Source organism: Cetorhinus maximus, unplaced genomic scaffold, assembly GCF_964194155.1.
Source record: "Cetorhinus maximus unplaced genomic scaffold, sCetMax3.hap1.1 HAP1_SCAFFOLD_3777, whole genome shotgun sequence".
Classification (NCBI taxonomy): Eukaryota; Metazoa; Chordata; class Chondrichthyes; order Lamniformes; family Cetorhinidae; genus Cetorhinus; species Cetorhinus maximus.
The window spans coordinates 6,117-17,671 of record NW_027599683.1 but is presented as its reverse complement, the minus strand read 5'-3'; the positions used below and the strand labels follow the sequence as shown (position 1 = coordinate 17,671).

At 54.2% G+C, this 11,555-nt stretch overlaps 1 protein-coding gene across 1 annotated transcript; it reads right to left on the bottom strand.

Moving 5' to 3' along the window:
* Positions 1-474: 474 nt before the first annotated feature.
* LOC144678200 (von Willebrand factor A domain-containing protein 5A-like) lies at positions 475-11,319 on the bottom strand. Its single transcript, XM_078538070.1, has 4 exons — positions 11,231-11,319; positions 9,298-9,422; positions 8,468-8,594; positions 475-1,316 (listed from the first exon to the last, which is right to left on the bottom strand). Exons 1-4 carry the CDS (start codon positions 11,289-11,291, stop codon positions 1,237-1,239), a joined length of 393 nt encoding a protein of 130 aa, XP_078394196.1. The 5' UTR covers positions 11,292-11,319; the 3' UTR covers positions 475-1,236.
* Positions 11,320-11,555: the final 236 nt, after the last annotated feature.

The following is an 11,555-nucleotide window of genomic DNA, read 5'->3' as shown; positions in this document are numbered from 1 at the left end:
AAACCTGCTCCCGATGGTTGCAAAATTACAGGATAGGGTATGGAATTTTCCCGATTTCTTCCTTTGGGACATGTCCTGAGAGCAGTGAATGGAAGATCCCACCCCCACCTGACACCGCCCCCCCCCCCTACCCCGGCCGACCCCCCCGACCCACCCCCACCCGACCGACCACCCCCCCCACCCCCACCCGACCGACCCCACCCCCACCCGACCGACACCACCCCCCACCCAACCGCCGACCCCCCCCTCCCCCCCACACACACACCCGACCCCAATCCCCACCACCCCATGTCTGGTAAGAGTCAGTGCACAGGATCTATATGGATCGAGCTAATGACTCTAACGAACGCACTATGAAGACTTCCTCAACCAAATACCCTGCACTGCAAAATTCACAAAACGAAACATTTCACCGCACCTCCTGCTCGACTCACCCTGGCGGGCGCCACGGTCTCAGACCCACACACCAACAGGTTCAATCCGCAAGTAAGATTTATTTGAAAGCGAGCAGATTACACATTTTTGCCAGCCCGTGGGCAGTCGGCTCTGCGTTGAAGGCCACCTGGGTGTGGGTCAGGAGTCCCACCCACCCACCCCCCCCCACCCCCCCGCGCCCCCTCGGACATGGCGATCTCTGCCACATTGGCTGCAGAGGAGGGGCAGGGGGCTTGAGGAGGGGCAAGACTTGCTCGCCCCCTGATTTCTCTAGATCCTCTCCTCGGCCACGGGCGAGCTTTCGTTTCTCTCCTCACCTCTTCCAACGCTCCCCCCGCCCCACCGCCCACCAACTCCAAAGAGTCAAACCCCAGGGGTCACGGCCACGGGCAGCTCTCTCCCCGTTGTCCTTGCCGACGTCCACCGTCCTCACACCTCGCTGGATGTCCAGCAGGGGTCTTGTCCCGGTGGCCCATTCAACATACAGAGGAGTTCTTTGGGAGTATGGCTCTCATTCATCTGACGAAGGCGGCCGAACCAGAGTGGATTACACCAAGTAACAAAATAGCAATGCAATTTTTCAAATCATCAAACATAGAAAGTGCTCCCAGGAATACACATTTGGCAGTGCTTTTGCGACCTTGATGAACAAAATCATTATGAAGCACAGAGATGGAGAAAAAAAGAGCGAAATATAGACATGGAACAAGTATACATAGTTATGAAGCAATGCCGAGTTAGAATTAACAGATCCAAACTAGAGCATTAATTTAGCTCTTTTCCGATTCAGTCAGAGTTAATTCACAATCCAAAGACGTGGGGATTGACGGAAGTTTTGAGCAGGTCATTTGCAGCTTTCACGCACCCCCCAAGATCAGGGCCTAGAGAGGGAGAAAAGAATTAAAGTAATTGTTAATGCAGGCAAGACAGGTACCAGTCAGTGTACAGATATCTCCCTGAGGGAGAGAGAGGGGACTGAGAGACACCAGTCAGTGTACAGATATCTCCCTGAGGGAGAGGGGACTGAGAGACACCAGTCAGTGTACAGATATCACCCTGAGGGAGAGGGGACTGAGAGACACCAGTCAGTGTACAGATATCTCCCTGAGAGAGAGAGGGGACTGAGAGACACCAGTCAGTGTGCAGATATCTCCCTGAGAGAGAGGGGACTGAGAGACACCAGTCAGTGTACAGATATCTCACTGAGAGAGAGGGGGACTGAGAGACACCAGTCAGTGTACTGATATCTCCCTGAGGGAGAGGGGACTGAGAGACACAAGTCAGTGTACAGATATCTCCCTGAGAGAGAGGGGACTGAGAGACACCAGTCAGTGTACAGATATCTCCCTGAGGGAGAGGGGACTGAGAGACACCAGTCAGTGTACAGATATCTCCCTGAGGGAGAGGGGACTGAGAGACACCAGTCAGTGTACAGATATCTCCCTGAGGGAGAGGGGACTGAGAGACACCAGTCAGTGTACAGATATCTCCCTGAGGGAGAGGGGACTGAGAGACACCAGTCAGTGTACAGATATCTCCCTGAGGGAGAGGGGACTGAGAGACACCAGTCAGTGTACAGATATCTCCCTGAGGGAGAGGGGGGATTGAGAGACACCAGTCAGTGTACAGATATCTCCCTGAGGGAGAGGGGACTGAGAGACACCAGTCAGTGTACAGATATCTCCCTGAGGGAGAGGGCACTGAGAGACACCAGTCAGTGTACAGATATCTCCCTGAGAGAGAGGGGGGACTGAGAGACACCAGTCAGTGTACAGATATCTCCCTGAGGGAGAGGGGGGATTGAGAGACACCAGTCAGTGTACAGATATCTCCCTGAGGGAGAGGGGACTGAGAGACACCAGTCAGTGTACAGATATCTCCCTGAGAGAGAGGGGTCTGAGTGACACCAGTCAGTGTACAGATATCTCCCTGAGAGAGAGGGGAATGAGAGACACCAGTCAGTGTACAGATATCTCCCTGAGGGAGAGGGGGGACTGAGAGACACCAGTCAGTGTACAGATATCTCCCTGAGGGAGAGGGGACTGAGAGACACCAGTCAGTGTACAGATATCTCCCTGAGGGAGAGGGCACTGAGAGACACCAGTCAGTGTACAGATATCTCCCTGAGAGAGAGGGGGGACTGAGAGACACCAGTCAGTGTACAGATATCTCCCTGAGGGAGAGGGGGGATTGAGAGACACCAGTCAGTGTACAGATATCTCCCTGAGGGAGAGGGGACTGAGAGACACCAGTCAGTGTACAGATATCTCCCTGAGAGAGAGGGGTCTGAGTGACACCAGTCAGTGTACAGATATCTCCCTGAGAGAGAGGGGAATGAGAGACACCAGTCAGTGTACAGATATCTCCCTGAGGGAGAGGGGGGACTGAGAGACACCAGTCAGTGTACAGATATCTCCTGAGGGAGAGGGGACTGAGAGACACCAGTCAGTGTACAGATATCTCCCTGAGGGAGAGGGGACTGAGAGACACCAGTCAGTGTACAGATATCTCCCTGAGGGAGAGGGGGGACTGAGAGACACCAGTCAGTGTACAGATATCTCCCTGAGGGAGAGGGGACTGAGAGACACCAGTCAGTGTACAGATATCTCCCTGAGAGAGAGGGGACTGAGAGACACCAGTCAGTGTACAGATATCTCCCTGAGAGAGAGGGGACTGAGAGACACCAGTCAGTGTAGAGATCTCTCCCTGAGAGAGAGGGGACTGAGAGACACCAGTCAGTGTACAGATATCTCCCTGAGAGAGAGGGGACTGAGAGACACCAGTCAGTGTAGAGATCTCTCCCTGAGAGAGAGGGGACTGAGAGACACCAGTCAGTGTACAGATATCTCCCTGAGAGAGAGGGGAATGAGAGACACCAGTCAGTGTACAGATATCTCCCTGAGGGAGAGGGGGGACTGAGAGACACCAGTCAGTGTACAGATATCTCCCTGAGGGAGAGGGGACTGAGAGACACCAGTCAGTGTACAGATATCTCCCTGAGGGAGAGGGGACTGAGAGACACCAGTCAGTGTACAGATATCTCCCTGAGGGAGAGGGGGGACTGAGAGACACCAGTCAGTGTACAGATATCTCCCTGAGGGAGAGGGGACTGAGAGACACCAGTCAGTGTACAGATATCTCCCTGAGAGAGAGGGGGACTGAGAGACACCAGTCAGTGTACAAATATCTCACTGAGAGAGAGGGGGATTGAGAGACACCAGTCAGTGTACAGATATCTCCCTGAGAGAGAGGGGACTGAGAGACACCAGTCAGTGTACAGATATCTCCCTGAGGGAGAGGGGACTGAGAGACACCAGTCAGTGTACAGATATCACCCTGAGGGAGAGGGGACTGAGAGACACCAGTCAGTGTACAGATATCTCCCTGAGAGAGAGAGGGGACTGAGAGACACCAGTCAGTGTGCAGATATCTCCCTGAGAGAGAGGGGACTGAGAGACACCAGTCAGTGTACAGATATCTCACTGAGAGAGAGGGGGACTGAGAGACACCAGTCAGTGTACTGATATCTCCCTGAGGGAGAGGGGACTGAGAGACACAAGTCAGTGTACAGATATCTCCCTGAGAGAGAGGGGACTGAGAGACACCAGTCAGTGTACAGATATCTCCCTGAGGGAGAGGGGACTGAGAGACACCAGTCAGTGTACAGATATCTCCCTGAGGGAGAGGGGACTGAGAGACACCAGTCAGTGTACAGATATCTCCCTGAGGGAGAGGGGACTGAGAGACACCAGTCAGTGTACAGATATCTCCCTGAGGGAGAGGGGACTGAGAGACACCAGTCAGTGTACAGATATCTCCCTGAGGGAGAGGGGACTGAGAGACACCAGTCAGTGTACAGATATCTCCCTGAGGGAGAGGGGGGATTGAGAGACACCAGTCAGTGTACAGATATCTCCCTGAGGGAGAGGGGACTGAGAGACACCAGTCAGTGTACAGATATCTCCCTGAGGGAGAGGGCACTGAGAGACACCAGTCAGTGTACAGATATCTCCCTGAGAGAGAGGGGGGACTGAGAGACACCAGTCAGTGTACAGATATCTCCCTGAGGGAGAGGGGGGATTGAGAGACACCAGTCAGTGTACAGATATCTCCCTGAGGGAGAGGGGACTGAGAGACACCAGTCAGTGTACAGATATCTCCCTGAGAGAGAGGGGTCTGAGTGACACCAGTCAGTGTACAGATATCTCCCTGAGAGAGAGGGGAATGAGAGACACCAGTCAGTGTACAGATATCTCCCTGAGGGAGAGGGGGGACTGAGAGACACCAGTCAGTGTACAGATATCTCCCTGAGGGAGAGGGGACTGAGAGACACCAGTCAGTGTACAGATATCTCCCTGAGGGAGAGGGGACTGAGAGACACCAGTCAGTGTACAGATATCTCCCTGAGGGAGAGGGGGGACTGAGAGACACCAGTCAGTGTACAGATATCTCCCTGAGGGAGAGGGGACTGAGAGACACCAGTCAGTGTACAGATATCTCCCTGAGAGAGAGGGGACTGAGAGACACCAGTCAGTGTACAGATATCTCCCTGAGAGAGAGGGGACTGAGAGACACCAGTCAGTGTAGAGATCTCTCCCTGAGAGAGAGGGGACTGAGAGACACCAGTCAGTGTACAGATATCTCCCTGAGAGAGAGGGGACTGAGAGACACCAGTCAGTGTAGAGATCTCTCCCTGAGAGAGAGGGGACTGAGAGACACCAGTCAGTGTACAGATATCTCCCTGAGAGAGAGGGGAATGAGAGACACCAGTCAGTGTACAGATATCTCCCTGAGGGAGAGGGGGGACTGAGAGACACCAGTCAGTGTACAGATATCTCCCTGAGGGAGAGGGGACTGAGAGACACCAGTCAGTGTACAGATATCTCCCTGAGGGAGAGGGGACTGAGAGACACCAGTCAGTGTACAGATATCTCCCTGAGGGAGAGGGGGGACTGAGAGACACCAGTCAGTGTACAGATATCTCCCTGAGGGAGAGGGGACTGAGAGACACCAGTCAGTGTACAGATATCTCCCTGAGAGAGAGGGGGACTGAGAGACACCAGTCAGTGTACAAATATCTCACTGAGAGAGAGGGGGATTGAGAGACACCAGTCAGTGTACAGATATCTCCCTGAGAGAGAGGGGACTGAGAGACACCAGTCAGTGTACAGATATCTCCCTGAGGGAGAGGGGACTGAGAGACACCAGTCAGTGTACAGATATCTCCCTGAGGGAGAGGGGGACTGAGAGACACCAGTCAGTGTACAGATATCTCCCTGAGGGAGAGGGGACTGAGAGACACCAGTAAGTGTACGGATATCTCCCTGAGAGAGAGGGGGACTGAGAGACACCAGTCAGTGTACAGATATCTCACTGAGAGAGGGGGGGATTGAGAGACACCAGTCAGTGTACAGATATCTCCCTGAGAGAGAGGGGACTGAGAGACACCAGTCAGTGTACAGATATCTCCCTGAGAGACACCAGTCAGTGTACAGATATCTCACTGAGAGGGGACTGAGAGACACCAGTCAGTGCACAGATATCTCCCCGAGGGAGAGGGGACTGAGAGACACCAGTCAGTGTACAGATATCTCCCTAAGAGAGAGAGGACTGAGAGACACCAGTCAGTGTACATATATCTCCCTGAGAGACACCAGTCAGTGTACAGATATCTCCCTGAGGGAGAGGGGACTGAGAGACACCAGTCAGTGTACAGATATCTCCCTGAGAGAGAGGGGACTGAGAGACACCAGTCAGTGTACAGATATCTCCCTGAGAGAGAGGGGGATTGAGAGACACCAGTCAGTGTACAGATATCTCCCTGAGAGAGAGGGGACTGAGAGACACCAGTCAGTGTACAGATATCTCCCTGAGAGAGAGGGGGGACTGAGAGACACCGGTCAGTGTACAGATATCTCCCTGAGGGAGAGGGGACTGAGAGACACCAGTCAGTGTACAGATATCTCCCTGAGAGAGAGGGGACTGAGAGACACCAGTCAGTGTACGGATATCTCCCCGAGAGAAAGGGGGACTGAGAGACACCAGTCAGTGTACAGATATCTCACTGAGAGAGAGGGGGATTGAGAGACACCAGTCAGTGTACAGATATCTCCCTGAGAGAGAGGGGACTGAGAGACACCAGTCAGTGCACAGATATCTCCCTGAGAGAGAGGGGACTGAGAGACACCAGTCAGTGTACAGATATCTCCCTGAGAGAGAGGGGACTGAGAGACACCAGTCAGTGTACAGATATCTCCATGAGAGAGAGGGGACTGAGAGACACCAGTCAGTGTAGAGATCTCTCCCTGAGAGAGAGGGAACTGAGAGACACCAGTCAGTGTACAGATATCTCCCTGAGAGAGAGGGGAATGAGAGACACCAGTCAGTGTACAGATATCTCCCTGAGGGAGAGGGGGGATTGAGAGACACCAGTCAGCGTACAGATATCTCCCTGAGGGAGAGGGGACTGAGAGACACCAGTCAGTGTACATATATCTCCCTGAGGGAGAGGGGGTACTGAGAGACACCAGTCAGTGTACAGATATCTCCCTGAGGGAGAGGGGACTGAGAGACACCAGTCAGTGTACAGATATCTCCCTGAGGGAGAGGGGACTGAGAGACACCAGTCAGTGTACAGATATCTCCCTGAGGGAGAGGGGGGACTGAGAGACACCAGTCAGTGTACAGATATCTCCCTGAGGGAGAGGGGACTGAGAGACACCAGTCAGTGTACGGATATCTCCCTGAGAGACACCAGTCAGTGTACAGATATCTCACTGAGAGGGGACTGAGAGACACCAGTCAGTGCACAGATATCTCCCCGAGGGAGAGGGGACTGAGAGACACCAGTCAGTGTACAGATATCTCCCTGAGAGAGAGAGGACTGAGAGACACCAGTCAGTGTACATATATCTCCCTGAGAGACACCAGTCAGTGCACAGATATCTCCCCGAGGGAGAGGGGACTGAGAGACACCAGTCAGTGTACAGATATCTCCCTGAGAGAGAGAGGACTGAGAGACACCAGTCAGTGTACAGATATCTCCCTGAGAGAGAGGGGGGACTGAGAGACACCGGTCAGTGTACAGATATCTCCCTGAGGGAGAGGGGACTGAGAGACACCAGTCAGTGTACAGATATCTCCCTGAGAGAGAGGGGACTGAGAGACACCAGTCAGTGTACGGATATCTCCCTGAGAGAAAGGGGGACTGAGAGACACCAGTCAGTGTACAGATATCTCACTGAGAGAGAGGGGGATTGAGAGACACCAGTCAGTGTACAGATATCTCCCTGAGAGAGAGGGGACTGAGAGACACCAGTCAGTGCACAGATATCTCACTGAGAGAGAGGGGGATTGAGAGACACCAGTCAGTGTACAGATATCTCCCTGAGAGAGAGGGGACTGAGAGACACCAGTCAGTGCACAGATATCTCCCTGAGAGACACCAGTCAGTGTACAGATATCTCCCTGAGAGAGAGGGGACTGAGAGACACCAGTCAGTGTACAGATATCTCCCTGAGAGACACCAGTCAGTGCACAGATATCTCCCTGAGAGAGAGGGGACTGAGAGACACCAGTCAGTGCACAGATATCTCCCTGAGAGACACCAGTCAGTGTACAGTTATCTCCCTGAGAGAGAGGGGACTGAGAGACACCAGTCAGTGCACAGATATCTCCCTGAGAGACACCAGTCAGTGTACAGATATCTCCCTGAGAGAGAGGGGACTGAGAGACACCAGTCAGTGCACAGATATCTCCCTGAGAGACACCAGTCAGTGCACAGATATCTCCCTGAGAGACACCAATCAGTGTACAGATATCTCCCTGAGAGAGAGGGGACTGAGAGACACCAGTCAGTGCACAGATATCTCGCTGAGAGACACCAGTCAGCGTACAGATATCTCCCTGAGGGAGAGGGGACTGAGAGAGGGACTGTGTGATCATTTTCCACTGAATGTTGAGTGAGATGAATACAATGGATTTCTAGACCTGGCCGCGGCCTCCTGACCTCTGGCCTGACTTTTGACGTCACCTGAATTGGCCTTGATCCAGGACACTGACTTGTCCACCAGAAGCTCCCACTCATCCTTGGAGTCAGCACAAGACGCGTGGAGCCAGATGACTGCCAGTATCGTAACCCAGAGAGTCAGATCCATGTCCTTCAAATCACAGAGAGAATCATCAATGAGCGAGGGACAACAACCCATACTGACAGCAGAGACAGGGGACTGTAGGCTTAAGATGGACTGAGCAGGTGCAGCACGGGGTTAGATACAGAGTAAAGCTCCCTCTACACTGACCCCATCTAACACTCCCAGGACAGGTACAGCACGGGGTTAGATACAGAGTAAAGCTCCCTTTACACTGTCCCCATCAAACACTCCCAGGACAGGTACAGAACGGGGTTAGATACAGGGTAAAGCTCCCTCTACACCGTCCCCATCAAACACTCCCAGGGCAGGTACAGCACGGGGTTAGAGACAGAGTAAAGCTCCCTCTACACTGTCCCCATCAAACACTCCCAGGACAGGTACAGCACGGGGTTTGATACAGAGTAAAGCTGCCTCTACACTGTCCCCATCAAACACTCCCAGGACAGGTACAGCACGGGGTTAGATACAGAGTAAAGCTGCCTCTACACTGCTGTATGAGATGTGGCAGCTAAACTGGCTGAGCAAGATCCCACAAATATCCAGGCGACAGCGCAACAGGTTCTCTGCTTCTGAGGAATACCCGCCAGTGCTTGATTCACATTGGGCAGAGGGCCAGCGCTCTCCCGAGCTTTGGCTTCTGTTCAGACGAGGGCCTGTGCTTCTCCCCCTTCCCAGCCTGCGTAACGATGAGACTGAGCGGGGCTCATACCTGCCGGGGGAGGCTCTGCCCAATCTCCTGAGGCTTCAGGCCCAGCTGCGCCTCCAGGTCATCGCTCGGACTCCACGATCCGTCCGCGTTCTGCTGCGAGATCACCTTGACCAGCGGAGACTCTTCTGGGAGGAGGAGGAAGGAGAGGAGGCTGAGGCATGAAGGCCTGTCACCGATCGGAACAATCGGGCCAGACCCCTCTGCGAGACACCCAATTCACTCCCTCCACCACCTTCAACATTCACCCTCATCCACCTTCAACATTCACCCCCATCCACCACCTTCAACATTCACCCCCATCCACCACCTTCAACATTCACTCCCTCCACCACCTTCAACATTCACTCCCTCCACCACCTTCAACATTCACTCCCTCCACCACCTTCAACATTCACTCCCATCCACCACCTTCAACATTCACTCCCTCCACCACCTTCAACATTCACTCCCTCCACCACCTTCAACATTCACCCCCATCCACCACCTTCAACATTCACTCCCTCCACCACCTTCAACATTCACTCCCTCCACCACCTTCAACATTCACCCCCATCCACCACCTTCAACATTCACTCCCTCCACCACCTTCAACATTCACTCCCTCCACCACCTTCTACATTCACTCCCTCCACCACCTTCAACATTCACTCCCTCCACCACCTTCAACATTCACCCCCATCCACCACCTTCAACATTCATTCCCTCCACCACCTTCAACATTCACTCCCTCCACCACCTGCAACATTCACTCCCTCCACTACCTGCAACATTCACTCCCTCCACCACCTTCAACATTCACTCCCTCCACCACCTTCAACATTCACTCCCTCCACCACCTTCAACATTCACCCCCATCCACCACCTTCAACATTCACTCCCTCCACCACCTTCAACATTCACTCCCTCCACCACCTTTGACATTCACTCCCTCCAACACCTTCAACATTCACCCCCATCCACCACCTTGAACATGCACTCCCATCCACCACCTTCAACATTCACTCCCTCCACCACCTTCAACATTTTCTCCCTCCACCACCTTCAACATTCACTACCTCCACCACCTTCAACATTCTCTACCTCCACCACCTTCAACATTCACTCCCTCCACCACCGACGCACAGTGGCAGCAGTGTGTGTACCATCTACAAGATGCACTGCAGCAACTCACCAAGGCTCCTTCGACAGCACCTTCCAAACCCACGACCGCTACCGTCTAGAAGGACGAGGGCAGCAGACGCACGGGGAACACCACCACCTGGAAGTTCCCCTCCGAGCCACACTCACCATCCCGACTGGGAAATATATCGTCCGTTCCTTCACTGTCACCGGGTTAAAATCCCGGAACTCCCTCCCTAACTGTACGGTGGGTGTACCTACACCACACGGCACAAGCGGCTCAAGATGGCGGCTCACCCACTACCTTCTCAAGGGGGCAATTCAGGGATCGGCAACCAATACCGGAGTCCTTACCAACGACACCCACATCCCGTGAATAAACATGCACCAGGCAGAGAAACCCATCCGATGGGCAGCGCTCTCACCAGCGGTGACAGATTTGGAAGGTCCCACCCCTCTAATGAACTAAAGCAGTCCTGAGGTCATGAAAGGCGCTATGTCAATGCAGAAACAAAAGTGGAAAGCGCTGGAAAATTGCAGCCGGTCCAGTTGGGGTGGGTGGTGGGTCGGGGGGAGTGGCTAGGTTGGGTGAAATTCTCCCCAGCGTCGATCCCAATCCCTCGATTGGACGCTACCGGGAATGAGAGGCCCAGGCCGTTTACCGCGGCGGGGTTTGTGGGGTCTTGCTGTGCCCTAGTTCTGAGAACGGCCGCCCTTACACGACAAGTGCTGGTGTTGTCCGTGGCGCAGTTTTAGCCGCGGGGCAGATTTGCTGCGCTCCTGGGCAGCCGTGCACGCGCGTCTCCCTTTTTACCTGCCGGCAGGGACGCCGCGTCCTCTTCGTCGCACAACGCCGAATGGAAGCGTACGAGCATCTGCGGTTGGTCCGCGAAGTCCCCACTGCCTGCTGAGAGACCATCGGGACAGGGTTAGGCCCAGTTATCGGGACATAGGCCCGGCCATCGGGACGGGGTTAGGCCCGGCCATCGGGACGGGGTTAGGCCCGGCCATCGGGACGGGGTTAGGCCCGGCCATCGGGACGGGGTTAGGCCCGGCCATCGGGACGGGGTTAGGCCCGGCCAACGGGACGGGGTTAGGCCCAGCCAACGGGACGGGGTTAGGCCCAGCCATCGGGACGG

What these genes read in the sequence shown, in the direction of transcription:
- LOC144678200 (XM_078538070.1), bottom strand. Translation starts at nt 11,291, where the DNA reads ATGCTCGTACGCTTCCATTCGGCGTTGTGCGACGAAGAGGACGCGGCG. An exon ending in CGCGGCGTCCCTGCCGGCAG is followed by an intron (nt 9,423 to 11,230) that starts GTAAAAAGGGAG and finishes TCCTCCTCCCAG; the next exon opens with AAGAGTCTCCGCTGGTCAAG. An exon ending in GGCAGAGCCTCCCCCGGCAG is followed by an intron (nt 8,595 to 9,297) that starts GTATGAGCCCCG and finishes TGTGATTTGAAG; the next exon opens with GACATGGATCTGACTCTCTG.